At 39.8% G+C, this 14,793-nt stretch overlaps 1 protein-coding gene across 2 annotated transcripts in view; it reads right to left on the reverse strand.

Moving 5' to 3' along the window:
• Positions 1-14,793, reverse strand: part of DNAH6 (dynein axonemal heavy chain 6) — a 362,354-nt gene that overhangs the window by 120,436 nt on the left and 227,125 nt on the right. For both annotated transcript variants that reach the window (XM_061634018.1, XM_061634008.1), the window contains 2 exons: positions 2,849-3,013; positions 1,134-1,201 (listed from right to left, as the gene is read on the reverse strand). In XM_061634018.1, coding sequence (XP_061490002.1) covers positions 1,134-1,201; positions 2,849-3,013 — 233 coding nt within the window. The remainder of the gene's footprint in view (positions 1-1,133; positions 1,202-2,848; positions 3,014-14,793) is intronic.

Consider the following 14,793-nt stretch of genomic DNA (forward strand, 5'->3'; position numbering starts at 1 on the left):
AAAACACCACACTACAGCAAATCATGTATCTACATTATTGGCCAGTGTAACTTGACCATTTTTCTATATATACTATTTGCACTGGTCTGTTGTCATGCTGTAGTTTGCATGACTGCCAACAGTTAGTAATTGCATCGGGTGAGAAGATCTATGGGGTTACATGGGGTCTGTGTTGCAAAAAAGTAGGTAAGACAAGTCATAGCAATGGCGGTGAAGGTGAAAACGGGTACAAAGGGATCTGCAGAATAGGAAGTGTGGTGACTTCAGAAGTGGGGGGGAAGGTGAAAAGGGGGCTTTATAGTTGAAATGTGTGGAAGAAGATCCAGGATGTTACCATGGCAGTGGTCTGTTTGCAAAGGTTTGTGGCAGAAAAAGAGGTGGAAGAAGAGACATGGAAAGAGGACAAAAGTGAAAACTGGGGTGCGAAGTAGGGCTGCAGAATAGCAGAAACAGTTTCAAAAATGGGGGTTGAATTAGGTGGACAGGAGGTGTAGTAGTAGGTGCATGGCGTGGGAAGAAGGCCTGGGGGATTATCTTGGAGGAATTGTGAGGGGTTGGTAAGTGGAATGAGCTGTTAAAAATATGTGGAAAGAACAATTTCTTGCCATTTTATCTTTAAGTAATTATAGAATGTACATGGTGAAAAATTCACTTCCCAAACAGGGTACACCTGAAGGACTTGAAAGACAGGTGCCAAAGTTTACCATGACAAGTGACTTCCTGTCAGTGTGGATGCCATTGTAATCTCACTATAATTTCCACTCCTTTTCCATGGCCAACCCCTATTCTAGCATAATTATGTTAATGCAAGCAACATGGCTACATTGCCAAGTACACAAGGTCTATCTTAAAAAAGCAGTCACCAATAATCTCAGAAATAAGACAGAAGAAACTAATCATTGTATCTTGCACTCAAACCATAAGGAAGTTCTACAAATCTAGAAGCTACAAATGGCAAAAAAGATGGAGGCACCACAAACTCGATGTAGACCAGCCTTCCCCAACCTGGCACCCTCCAGATGTTTAGGACTACATCTCCTATCAGCTTCCCGCAGCTGTTAGGGAAGGCTGTTGTAGACCTTTTAAATAGAAAGCAGGGTAAACATAAAAGATTAAATTAAAAACAACAATACCTTAGCAGTTGATCTTCCAGGCCAGATCTAGTAACAGTGAAATTGATAATTGTTACTTTGATACACACCTGTAGGGGAAACACAGGAGACAGGTGGCTAACATACCAACAATTTTTTAAAATTAAAACATAATCCAAACCTCAGTTATGATCTATAAGCCATTCAAAGGCATACATTCATCCAAATAAAAGATCTTTTCAGGTGGAGGGAATTATATTTTAAATGTTTTATCTGTATCTTTAGTTTTTTGGGGAAAGGGTTTAATACACTTGGAGATATGAGACTGACAATTCAATCATATACTTGTTCACTGAGCAGTAAGTCCCACTGAGTTACATTGAACTTACTCCCAACTAAGCATGCACAGAATTGTAATCTTAAAAACCTATATTTTATACATTGTAAAAATATCTTATTTTCAAGACCCTAAATAAAAATGAACACATGAAAAAGTGGCAATTGAAACAGATTTAGGACTACTATACATATATGGAAGACTGATGTGTGATTACAAAAGCTTTAAAATAAGCCTGGATCCAGCAGAGCAACCAGGTTAAAAACTGTTCAGTTCCTCAGCTTGTTGCCAAACCAGCCAAGCTAATGCAATTTGATGGGGCTTGACATTCAGGAATACTGACAATGCTCATACTAGTTTCAGCTGCAGTTATATTACTAATTAATTCTGAAAAGTCACACAGCAACCATGAGCTGGAATTGATTTCTCTATCTCACACTGAGGCTGTGAAACATTAGTAAATACTGTCTTAAAATGTTACTGAATGGTTAAAGCAGACATCTCAAATCATGGCCACAGCACATTACAGTGACATGGGGATGCCATCAAAAACAACACTCCAATGTCAACATCTCTTTTTTCCCTTAACATATACCAACACAATCCCATTTTGTGATGCCATTATGTTGAGCGTTTCCCTGCCCCAATCCAAACCATTGCCTTCTGCTGGCAGGGGCTGTGAAATGTACACAATGATGTTACAACACAGGTAGCTTTATAGAGAAGGGAGAAAACACTGGGTGTCATTTTCATCAGCATCTGCACATCACTTGTAACATATAGTTCTATGCTTATTGTGGTGCAGTGAGTGCTTGACTTCAACATGGAAAACTCAAGTGCAAAGTGCTGCTGAACTATAAAGCTCAAGGCCAAACTATATGCAATCTTAACTGCATAATTCTTCTGCTCAAGTGCTGGTCTCCCACCCCAAATTGCTAGCAAGTGGGGCCCAATCCAAACTGGGACCCTAGTGTGGAGGATAAGGAACTTTAATTCTTTGCCACTGTAACCCCTGCTGTAGTCTTCATCTGGAGGACACTCACACTTGCAATTTATTTTGCACAAAAACCCACCCCAAACCAACCATGGGGTTCTAAATTACACTGGTTAGTTCAGCCTCCAACAAGTGGAGGGTTATGAGAGCAGCAATGGCAATGCAAGGGAGGGCCAAGGCCAGGAACAGCACTTCTACTCTTCCACCTCAAATGCTTAGAATTGCCTTTAGAGGAATGCCTAAAGAAGGCTGGTATATTTCACCAATATAGAATTTTTCCACCAAACAGAGAGAAATTGCAGCTTTAAAAAATAGAAAATACATGAGTGATACCTAATATGGTTTTGAAAAGATGAAAAATAATGTATCTTTTAAAACTCTTAATTATGACATCTGGCTATTTTCCCATCAATTATAAGGGTATACCTCGGGCAAGTAGTGTGGATTTGGCATTTTTGTCGTCATGTAGAACCTAAAGTTTCTATCGTAATCAATGTCAGAATCTCCAAGGCGAATGAGCACTCTTCCACCAGAAACAAAAGTCTGTTTCAAAAGAATTGGCTCCAGAGCTGGGTCAAGTGTTTCCTTAAGCTATTAACATGAGGAAAAGAGATACAATTCATTTTACGTATTATGTTTGGCAAAAACACTTCAGAGTTAAAGTACGCACTTACACTTCTGTATAATAGGAATATTATTTTCTTGTGCTTCTTTATCTCCTCCGTTTTGAATAACATTTGGGGTGGAGTTTTGGTTTGTACAAATTAGCTTAGGAACGTGATCCAATGAACCATGAGCAGAAAGAAAATAGCTGCTAGTTCTGCTCTACAAATACTTGTGCAAGAGATTGCATCATGATTTGAACAGAGCTATATGAAGCAGCATTTCTCAGGTTTATGCAAATGAAAGAACACTTTTCTCCCTTCAAACTAGCACAAGTTGTAAAAGCAGCTTTTTTATGAGTGGAAGACACCACCCATACGGATAAGAGCACCACTGGATCTAACTCTGTATGTGTTAAGAATATAACAAGTGAGCAAAGCTAAGAATGGCACAGATCCTACTATACTACCATCTAGTTTTGGTTGGTTAGCACTACTTCTTTACAGTACAGTGAAAAAAGCAGTTGAGATGTCATTGCTTATTACTATCTGTCAGGGTAGGCAGCTGTCAGAGGTTTGGCAAGAGTTATGCCAGGGAGTCAGAGCCAAGAGACCAAGTCGAACGCCAGAGCTGAGGGGACTCGCTATATGGGGCAGCTGTACACACAGCAGAAGGTTCCCAGTTCTAGCTCATATAGTTCCTGAAAATATCTTAGTAATAAAAATGGCCACCTGAATATATGTGAACAATCTCTGTCATGAACTGAAGTAGCAATATGAGTATAATAATTCTGCCTACCATATATATAGATGCTTTTGGGATGGAAGAATTTGCCAGTTTCAGTTTCTCTCAGTTTCTCATTTTTCCAATCTTAAATTCAGGTCTTCATATTTCCACAGAAATATTTGATTTTCCTTATGAAAATTTGTCAGAATTTAGTACAAATTTCTCCTAAATACTTATTTTTGCTTGTGGTTTTGACTAATATACACATTTTTGCAAGCATTTTCCCATTATATAATGTATTTTGCATGTTATTTTCAGAAATCTTTTTATGCACATACTCCTCATATGTGCATTTTTAATACTTTGTTTGGATAACAAAATTCAGAGAAATGCGAATTGTAAAGGATAATTGTGTGTTGGTTCACATATTGATTCGAGAAGTATGAATTAAGCTGTTTCTCATTAGAATACAAACAAAATCGAATTTCTCCCCATTCTTATGATGCTGTAAGGTTTATTAAAATAACGTAGGTGAAATGCTTTGAAAATTCAAAAAATTATATATAAACACTAAATATTATTATGTCCACAACTGACCATATAATACAGTTTTCAAATGTTCTCAGCTTGGAAGTTAGACAGCAATCTCAGCAGCCACACCAGATTTTTGTCTGTAGATTTTCAGATTTATTAAGCAACCACACTGTGAAAGGCCACGATAAAGTACATAATACACATAACACAAGATAAAAAGTTATAAAAAGTGATAATCACCAAAGAGTGCAGGGAAGACAACAATGGTGCAAAATTGCTATACAGTAGGGCCCTACTCATACGGCAGGTTAGGTTCCAGACCCCTGCCGAAAAGCAAAAACCACCAAGAAGCAGATCAGCTGTAGCACGGGGGTCTGGAACCTAACCCGCTGATCATGCAGGAGGAGGAGAAGATCAGCTGTAGAATACTACAGCTGATCTTCCCCTCCTCCAGTGTGATCAGATCAAGCGCCGGAGTCTGATCACACCAGAAAAGATCAGCTGTAGCACTCTACAGCTGATCTTCCCCTCCTCCGGCGCAATCAGATTGCGCGTGGGAGTCTGATCATGCCAGAAGAGGAGATCAGCTGTAGGTCTCTACAGCTGATCTTCCCCTCCCCCAGCGAGATCAGCTGGAGAGCAGGGAGCTCCAGCCCCCCTCCAGCTGATCGCCCCTCTGGCCGCCGTATTAGCGGAACACCAAAAAGTGGGGTGCCAAGAAGCGGGCCCTACTGTAGTCCTTTCTGCTTGAATTACAATTAATTTTCGTTCTCTGACAATTAAACCTTGCATTTGGCTACAGCTAATGAAAGAACTAATGCACAGATAACTCTTTGTTATAGTCAGTACATGCAGTGGCTGAAGAAATTCTTCTCAGACAATTAGCTATATACCATTACCTCACAGCATGGGTGGCAGTGTATATTTTCCATTATGGTTGTTCTTTAAAAATTGTATTTTGCAAAACTACTTCATGAATTTGGGTTGAAGTGGGATATAAATATAAGAAATAAATAAAATGAGATAATTTCTTACCAAAGAAGTTAGTCTCTGTCAAAGTTATGAACAGATAAACAACCAAGCCTTCCTAAACTGTACTTCTGGACTTTAAAAAAGAATCTGTTTGTTAAGGAAAATACATAACAATAATATTCACAACTGAAAGTACATACGTAAATGGACTTATTTTCTAAATAATACTGACTCCAATGCACAACATGTTAGTTACAATCAAATTATCCTATTGATTTTGACATAAGTATGACTTTCTGTTTCATGATATAATAACCATGCATACAAAGACATGAAAATTGAGATATCTTGCTTTTAGCTCTTGTCTGTCTTCAATTCTAAACAGATTAATATGTTGCCTAACCTCTCATTTTAATCTCAATCAGGACTACCTCTTTAGGTGCATTTCTTCCTCTGTAGATAGAAGGTAGCAAAAAACTATCTTTTTGCATGATAGTCTCTCTGTTTCTCCTTCATTTGCTTACATAAGGCTAGAAAAATACTTTTAAATTTCCGGGCACCAGGATTTTTTGTACCTATCCTGCTCATGACAGAATACTTAAGAACCTAACAAGAGCCTGCTGGATCAGGCCAATCTAGTCCAGCATCCTGTTTCCCCCCAATGCCAACCAAATGCCTCTGGAAAGTCTGCAACTCTCCCCTCCTGCAGTTTCCAGCAACTGGTATTCAGAAGCATACTGCCTCCATCCATTGCCAACATCAGATTTGTGGGCAGTTAGTCCGAAAGCTACAATTAATGCAGAATGCTGCAGCACAATTGTTGATAGGAGGGAGACCCTTGCTCAGAGATCTCCACTGGCTGCCAATTTGTTGTCAGGTCAAATTCAAGATATTACTATTGGTATATAAAGCCCTCATTAACTTGGAACCAGTTTACATAAAAGATCACCTCACCCTACAAATGCTCAGTCATTTTGCTCTGAGGAACAGGCACTTTTACAAATGCAACATTTTCGTTCCACAAATGCAAGAAATTGATCCTTTAGTGTGGCAGCACACACACTTTGGAACTCCCTACCCATTGATATTAGGAAGGTGCCTTCACTGTAATTCCGAAGAACTCGTGTATGCAGACTAGAGATGAACCAAATGGTTTTCATGTCAAACTTTGGATTATGAAGGGTAACTTTTTGGTGAACAGCTAAGTAAGTGGAATGAAGATTAAAAGTGTTTCTCTGCTTTTTATCCAGTTTCTGGATACTTATCACAGATCAGACTGAACCTGATTCTTAAAAGTTCAGGGAATTGTGCAGTCCCTGAGCTAGCCCACAAGGTGCAGCTCAGGGAAGCTAATGAGCATTAAGAGGAAAGGAGAAACACAGTCACTCAGTTTGTCTAAATTCAGAATCTCTCCATTCTGAATGAACTAAAGCTTGAGCAGAGTTTCTTTATATACCATTTGTAAACCCTTTCCCTTAGTCATGCTGAGAGTGGGACTAAATCAAGGCTTTTAATAGTCAGGGGGAAGAGTTATGGAGAGTAGAGGCAGATGTTATTGAAAACAAAGTCACATCCATTAAAATGGCAAAGGCCAGATCCTACAAACAACAACAAAAGTAGGTGTGAAGAAATTGCCGTTAAGTGGGTTTACTGAAGGCTGTTATATATACAGTGTACAGGTTGTTTTATATACAGTATAAGAGTCTACAGTGTATGCGGGGTTATGCGAAGGGTTAAGTTTGAAATACTAAGTATCTCTTGGTGGATGGCATTTGACAGTTGCATGAGACAAGCTTGAGGGAAGCTAGGCTCTTTTTATACTGCGTTAGAGGATTGTAAAATTTCACTTCTGATTGGCTAGTTGGGTAGAGGTCACTCATTGGCCTGATCAGAGGGAAGAATTCCATGCCACAGTAACCAATTTAAGTATAGTATTTACCTTGTTTTAACTTTATAGTTAATAATGAATAAAGAATATTTACTTGTATTGCGAGTCTTCCTTATTTTACACCATGTCTAAAATACCATAACTACTGGGTTACAGATTTTATTTATTTATTTTTATTTATTTCGATTTCTATACCGCCCACAGCCAAAAGGCTCTCAGGGCGGTGCACAACATAGAGTAAAATACAATAAAATTACAAAGGTCAGTAAAAAGCATACATATTAAACAGTAAAACAGCCTGGTATAGATTGAAAGCTAAAAAATAAATTAAGTTAAAATGCCTGGGAGAATAAAAAGGTTTTAACCTGGCGCCGAAAAGATAAAAGTGTAGGTGCCAGGCGTACCTCATCGGGGAGACTGTTCCATAATTCGGGGGCCACTACTGAAAAGGCCCTGGATCTTGTTACAACCCTCCGAGCCTCTCTGTGGGTCGGGACTTGGAGGAGGGCCTTTGATGTTGAACGTAGTAAGCGGGTAGATTCATATTGGGAGAGGCGTTCCGCTAGGTATTGTGGTCCCGCGCTGTGTAAGGCTTTATCAGTCAAAACTAGCACTTTGAATTTAGCCCGGAAACAAATAGGTAGCCAGTGCAAACGAGCCAGGACAGGTGTTATATGTGTGGACCGCCTGGTCCTCGTCAACATTCTAGCAGCTGCGTTTTGCACTAGCTGTAGTTTCTGAACTGTTTTCAAAGGCAGCCCCACGTAGACCGCATTGCAGTAATCCAATCTAGAGGTTACCAGAGCACGCACGACTGAAGTGAGGTCATCTCTTTCCAGATAGGGGCGTAGCTGGGCTACCAAAAGAAGGTGGTAGAACGCATTCCGTGCCACCGAGGCCACCTGAGCCTCGAGAGACAGGAATGGATCGAAAAGAACCCCCAAGCTACGAACCTGTTCCTTCAGGGGGAGTGTAACCCCATCCAGAACAGGTTGAACATCCACCATCTGGGAGGAGAAGGCACTCACCAACAGCGTCTCAGTCTTGTCAGGATTGAGCCTCAGTTTATTAGCTCTCATCCAGTCCATTATTGCGGCCAGGCAACGGTTCAGCACATTAACAGCCTCACCTGATGAAGATGAAAAGGAGAAATAGAGTTGCGTGTCATCAGCATACTGGTGACAACGCACTCCAAAACTCCTGATGACCGCACCCAGTGGCTTCATGTAGATGTTAAAAAGCATAGGGGACAGAACCGATCCCTGCGGGACTCCACAATGGAGAGTCCAGGGTATCGAACAATGCTCCCCAAGCCCTACCTTCTGGAGGCGGTCCACCAAGTAGGAGTGGAGCCACTGCCAAGCAGTACCTCCAACTCCCAACTCTGTGAGTCTCCCCAGAAGGATACCATGGTCGATGGTATCAAAAGCAGCTGAGAGATCAAGGAGAATCAATAGAGTTACACTCCCCCTGTCCCTCTCCCGACATAGGTCATCATACAGGGCGACCAAGGCTGTTTCAGTGCCAAAACCGGGCCTAAAACCGGATTGAAACAGATCTAGATAATCGGTTTCATCCAAGAGCACCTGGAGCTGGCTGGCCACCACACGTTCTAAGACCTTGCCCAGGAATGGAACATTCGCTACCGGTCTATAGTTGTTCAAATTATCTGGATCCAGGGAAGGTTTCTTCAGGAGTGAAGACTTTAGTAAATATCAGACATACTAAAGATATGTGATGGCAATGGTTACAAGGATTTGAAATATAAGCATGATCATGGGATTAAATTAGGAACTCTTCCATATATATGATGAATCAGCAGCAATAAATAGAAACTGATTCTTCACGTACTTAGTGGTGCTGTGGTAACAGTATAGTGGTCCTGGTCAAAAGGATTTTTCCACAGTGGGGTGAACAATGCAGTTTCAATTCCAAACGTGTGCACACAGTCACATAGCATATATAAAAATGCATACATAATGCATATTTTAGGGAAGAAAAGCACAGAAAAATGTGCATACATAATGAGTATAATTTACATGTGGATTTATTGTGTGTTCTTTCTGAAAGTCTGCAAAAAATAGGATGGAATTATACAGCCACGAGAGGGGCTGTATACTATAGCCAGAGTGGATTTTTCACATTCCACAATGTTAAATTGAAAATACCCCCATGCCATTCTGATGTTTCCCATAAGCTCATTTCAAAACAAAACCTTACAAAACTTATAGTCCTGAACTCAGAAATGCTTGCTTAACAACCCCCTCAATTTTCATAGCGATACACAAAACAGTCAGAGAGAATTGAGAATTCAAAGTGTAAAAAGAGAGACAGAAAAAACAGACCCCTTTTGGACTTTTTTTCTGCCAGAGTTCTCATAATCTGTTGAAATTCATTAAAAATCAGCCGTGTTCACAGAGTACCTGTGATCCTATTACTGACCTTGCCCGATTCTCTGACCTTCATCTTCTGCAGTTTAAAAGTTTAAAAAATGCCTGGCTAATTTTTAATTAATTTAAGAAATTTTGGCTTGAACCCAATGATAGTGTCAGGCATGCTCAGTAAGAACCAGCTGACAGTGTTCTAAAAGCCAGACTCACAGCTGCTTGGCTTGGCTAATCAGGGGGCCACACCCACACCAGACTTTGATTTCATTTGAGACACTGGCTTCTCCCAGAGAATCCTGGTAAGTGTAGTTTGTGAAGGGTGCTGAGAGGAGACTCCTATTCCACTGACAGAGCTCCAGTGGCCGGAGTGATTTAACAGTCAGCCACTCTGACTGAAGGTCTGTGAGGGGAACAGGGCATCTCCTAGCAACTCTCAGCACCCTTCACTAACTACACTTCCCAGGATTCTTTGAGAGAAGCCATGACTCTCCAAAGTGAAATAAAGGCCTGGTATGAATGTGGCCAGGGATAGCTTTGGTTTAAATTTTAGTGGGAGGCTACATGTGCCTGCTGTAGAATAAAAAGGTGGGGGAAATGCTGAAAAGCAATGATACTGTTCACAATGTTTTCCTTTTGGAAAGGAAAGGGGCTTCCCCTGTGCCCACCCATCCAATCTTCTCCCCTCCCCCTCCTCCTACCCTCCCTGCCCCTCCCCTGGATCAGTGTTGGACTACAACCTGGGAGACCAGGGTTTGAATCCCTACACAGCCATGAAGCTCACTGGGTGACCTAGGGCCAGTCACTGCCTCTCAGCCTCAGAAGAAGGCAATGGTAAACCACCTCTGAATACCGTTTACCATGAAAATTCTATTCAGTGGTGGCAACACCTGCAATCAGCCCAAATAATAGAAAGAAGACATGTGCTGCGCTCATCTTGTTTTAGCAGGGAACAAGCAACATTATTAAGACAGTTGATATAGATCAGGTCACTTTAAATATGTCTGATTTATTTTGCAATTTTACTGAAATTTCCTATAGAAAATTATTATCTTTTGTTTCTATTTCTGTGAATATGTGAAGTACAGCATCACTTTGCAAAATTTACACTAAAAAATAATTGTGGAATAATGGCACTGACTATTCTGCAGAATGGTCTCCAGTGGACATCAGGAATGTCTCAGTTTGCACAAGATAAAACAGTGAGAGGTAAAATATATTCTAGCAAAATTCTAGATGTGCTCCATGTTTTTAATTGACCGTGCCCACCTTGCCTTAAATGAAGTGATTTAAACATAGCAGGCTCAAAACATGCATCCTCTTTTTTCCAACAGCTAGAGTCATTGCTGAAGTAGCAACATATTGTAATCAGTCTGATTTTACATCAAACTGCAGTTTCAGATTCAACTGTTAATGCACCCAAAATAGCAATACAATAACCTCCAGTTTGAAACATAAAAGGTTATCTTCACCATCATATGACACTGGCCAATAAAAAGGCTTTGAATTTAATAAAAATAAATTTGACACAGATTTGTAGAATGAATAATGAGGGACATAAAATATTCTAGATTAGATTCTCTATAGAAACATTAGTAACACAGGAAAGAAGCAAAGTAAGAACACCAACAAACATACAAAAATGTAATTCTCCATCTTTGGAGATAGCAGGTGTTGCCACCACTCACCATATGCTCAGAGGCACATGTTACCAAATTCTTCCAAGCTACACAGCAAGTGGATAGTACTGTGAAAGATCAACCCAAATTGTCTTTGCATTTTGACAAATTTGTAGGGCAGTACAATATCTCAGAGAGGAGGTCAGGTCTCCTGCTCCCCTGGTGCATTCACTATAGCTGCCCAATTTCCCTGCTTTTCAAAGTTTGATAGAAATATCTGTGGGCTATAGGTACATTCTTACACCGCAAGGTTTTTAGCCTATTAGTGAATAAACCTATGATTGAGCACCAGTAAAATTGACAAGGTACAGAGTCTGTTCATCCTATCCAGTTGGCAGCCCAATTTGTTAAATAGATAATGGCTAGGGAACACCTTGATTTTTTTTTTTGCATTCCTGCTATACACACAGTGGTGTCATGAAGAACATTTAAACTCTTCCAACCACTACAAAAACATAATTTCAAAAGTTTAGCTTCTAGATTTAATTGATCATTCTCCCATAAGCCCCTACAATCACTTAGGCAAAAACTTCTGAACTCGGAGGGGGAGACTCTGACCCATTATCAAGCCATCACCAATGTCTTAAAACCTTGGCTGACCCAGAAAACATCCTTGGAGTCTCCTAAGTACTGGGCTAGCACCTGGTTCGATACAGAATGCAAATTGGCTAGAAAACATTTGATGAACTATGCTCGGAGAGCAACTAGAGATCCAGCAACATTCTCCCGTGAGAGTTTAATATCTTTAAGATCAGCATATAAGGCTCTGATAAAACACAAAAAGGAGACATTTGCCAGATTAGGTTGGTACCAACTGGCACATGCGGTAATGGATAGAAATGAAAGCCGTTTCTGGGAATTGGTGACAAGAGGGACTTGTTCAAAAAGCCCTATGATATCATGCTTGATTCCTGCTAGGGCATGGTATGACCATTTTGCTAACTTTCAATTACCTCAGTTTGCAGACTGGGAGTCCCTTCCTTTGTTACGGGACCCATCGCTGCCCCAATGGCCGCCAGTTTCAGCTGCCCAAATAAAAGAACTTATCTCTGCCCTCAGGCAGGGTAAAGCGCCAGGCGAGGACATGCTGCTCCCAGAAATCTTCAAAAACTTCCCCGATTGGTGGGCCCCGGTTCTGGCCAGTCTGTTTACACAGATAAATAACACTGGAGTGTTCCCTGAAGGGTGGAGCCAGAGTATTATCATCCCAATTTTTAAGAAAGGTGAGAGACAAGACCCAAATAATTCTGGTCCTATTAGCTTGCTGGATGTAGGGGCTAAGCTATATGCCAAATTCCTTTTGCGGAAACTGGAAGAGTGGGAGGAGGCCAATCAGGTCACCTTCCCCGAACAAGCCGGTTTCCGGAAAGGTCAAAGTACAATAGACCACTGTGCTTCCCTCTACTTTATAGCCAAACAATCTGTGCATGGCCCAACCAGACATTTGTATACCGTTTTTGTCGATTTGGCAACTGCCTTTGATTCCATAGATAGGCCAATGTTATGGGAAAAATTGGTGAAAGCTAATATCGACAGACGGCTGCTGTTTCTTACTCATTAATTTTTTTTATTCAAAGTTTCAAAAAACAAAACAAAAACAAATTAATAACTAATACAATAAAATAAAATGTTGACTTCCGATTTGTCGCAGATCAGTTATAGGTCTATAATATATAACAAACCTGTCTCTTAATATATTACAAAATCACTTTCCTCCAGTAGTTATCTTAATTAATCATCAAATCTCATTAACATCACTTTATTCTTTCCGCAAAAAGTCAAAGAGAGGTCTCCAGTCCTTGAGAAATATATCCATCGATTTTTCTCCAAATAAACATGTTGATTAATCCATCTCATCAAGTCTGCTAGGTCCAGTAATTTCAATAGCCATTCTTCCATTATCAGTGTTAATTCAATCTTCCATCTTCCATCCTTGCATCCATAATAATCTTGCTGTCATAGTCATAGTCATATAATAAGAGTCTGATGGGAATTTCCTTCCTCACAAATATTTCCTTGCCATCAATTCTGAATGTGTTACTGAAATGTTGTTGTAAAGTCATATCTCTGTACCTCTTTTTTACGAAATGCACTAGCACATCTCTTGAGAGTTTTTCCATTGTCACAGATCTGTAATTAATTCTATAAATTTTCTCTATTTCAAGCTCCATCACATCATTCCAGTCCAGAAATTTTTTTGAAACATTGATAGCTTTATCTCTGATATCTTCATCAATTTCTTCAGGGACAACGCTGAATTCCAAACAGTAATCTTTATCTCTAAGGTCCATAAACTCCAAATCTTTTTCCAGTTCCACATTTGATATTATCTGTTGCAATCTCCAGGACTTGCATCTTCCCTTTAATTTTTCTTTCTTTTTCTATTGCTTGTCTAGTTATATCTCTGATCTCATCAACCTCCTCTCTCATAAAATCCCCTATTTCTTTCAGCTTCATTTTGCCAAATTCAATTTTCATCCCTTGTTTGCCATGTCTAAGTTCTTGTTTCGTTATCTCAATCTCATCCATTATTTTCTGAAACATATTTACTTCCAGGGTCTCAGCCACTTTCTTAATTGTCATTTTTAAAACCAAGAAGAAGAAAAAAACCCTTCAATTTCCAATATAGCACTATTCCCAAGCAAAGAGCAATTTATTTCTTTTTCCAGCAACAAAGGAGTTAATATTCCAAACCTGATGACATCATAATGTAGACAGCACAAACTGCCTTATCTCTTATGTGTCCAAGAATACAAAACAAATTTAGTTCACAGCATCCAAATAGTTAGTGGCATAAAGAACAAGCAGATTCATCAAAATGAAGTAGACCAGAAAAAATAGTCCCAGACATATAATACTCAAAAGTTCATATAAATCAAAATTTTTCTCCTCAGATTAGATATCTCTCATCCGTTTGTATCTTTATAATTCTAAATTCCAGGCCAGCTTTTTGCAATAAAAACAAAGATAAGCTATTTCGATTTCCTTCCGCCTTAATTCCGTGTATAAAAGAGAAAAGTTATAACTCACCCAGGGATTCTTTACTGCTGTTTCTTTTAACAAATCTCTTTACTGCAACAATTTAAGCCAAATGATAAGGATAGAAAGAAGAATGCTTGCCTGTTAGAATCTGTTTTTCTTTGAAGAAAAGAAAAACGTCTCGCTTAATCAGTTTGAGCTTGCTTGAAATTCCTTGGCTCCGTCCAATGTTGCTGGCTGGTCCTTCGTTCATAGGCAATCCTAATGAATTCAAGTCCCCCAACAAACACAACGAAGCTTGTGGATGATCTCTTCGTTTCTCTCTTGCCTGGGAGAAAGTTTTTACCAGTCAAAAAAAACATTTTGACTGGTTTTAAAACTGAAAAAGCTTCCTCTGAGACGAGAGCTCGTCTCAGAGGCAGGCGCAAGCGAAGCAATCCTTCCCGGAAGTCCAGATGGCTGCTGTTTCGAATAAAGACACTATATTCTAATAACACTGCGAGAGTTAGGGTGGGCATCTCGGGTTCCCTAACAGATCCGTTCCCAGTTAACAAAAGGGTGAAACAGGGCTGCCTCCTAGCCCCAATTTTATTCAACTTTTATTTA

This window comes from Rhineura floridana, chromosome 1, assembly GCF_030035675.1.
Source record: "Rhineura floridana isolate rRhiFlo1 chromosome 1, rRhiFlo1.hap2, whole genome shotgun sequence".
Lineage (NCBI taxonomy): Eukaryota > Metazoa > Chordata > Lepidosauria > Squamata > Rhineuridae > Rhineura > Rhineura floridana.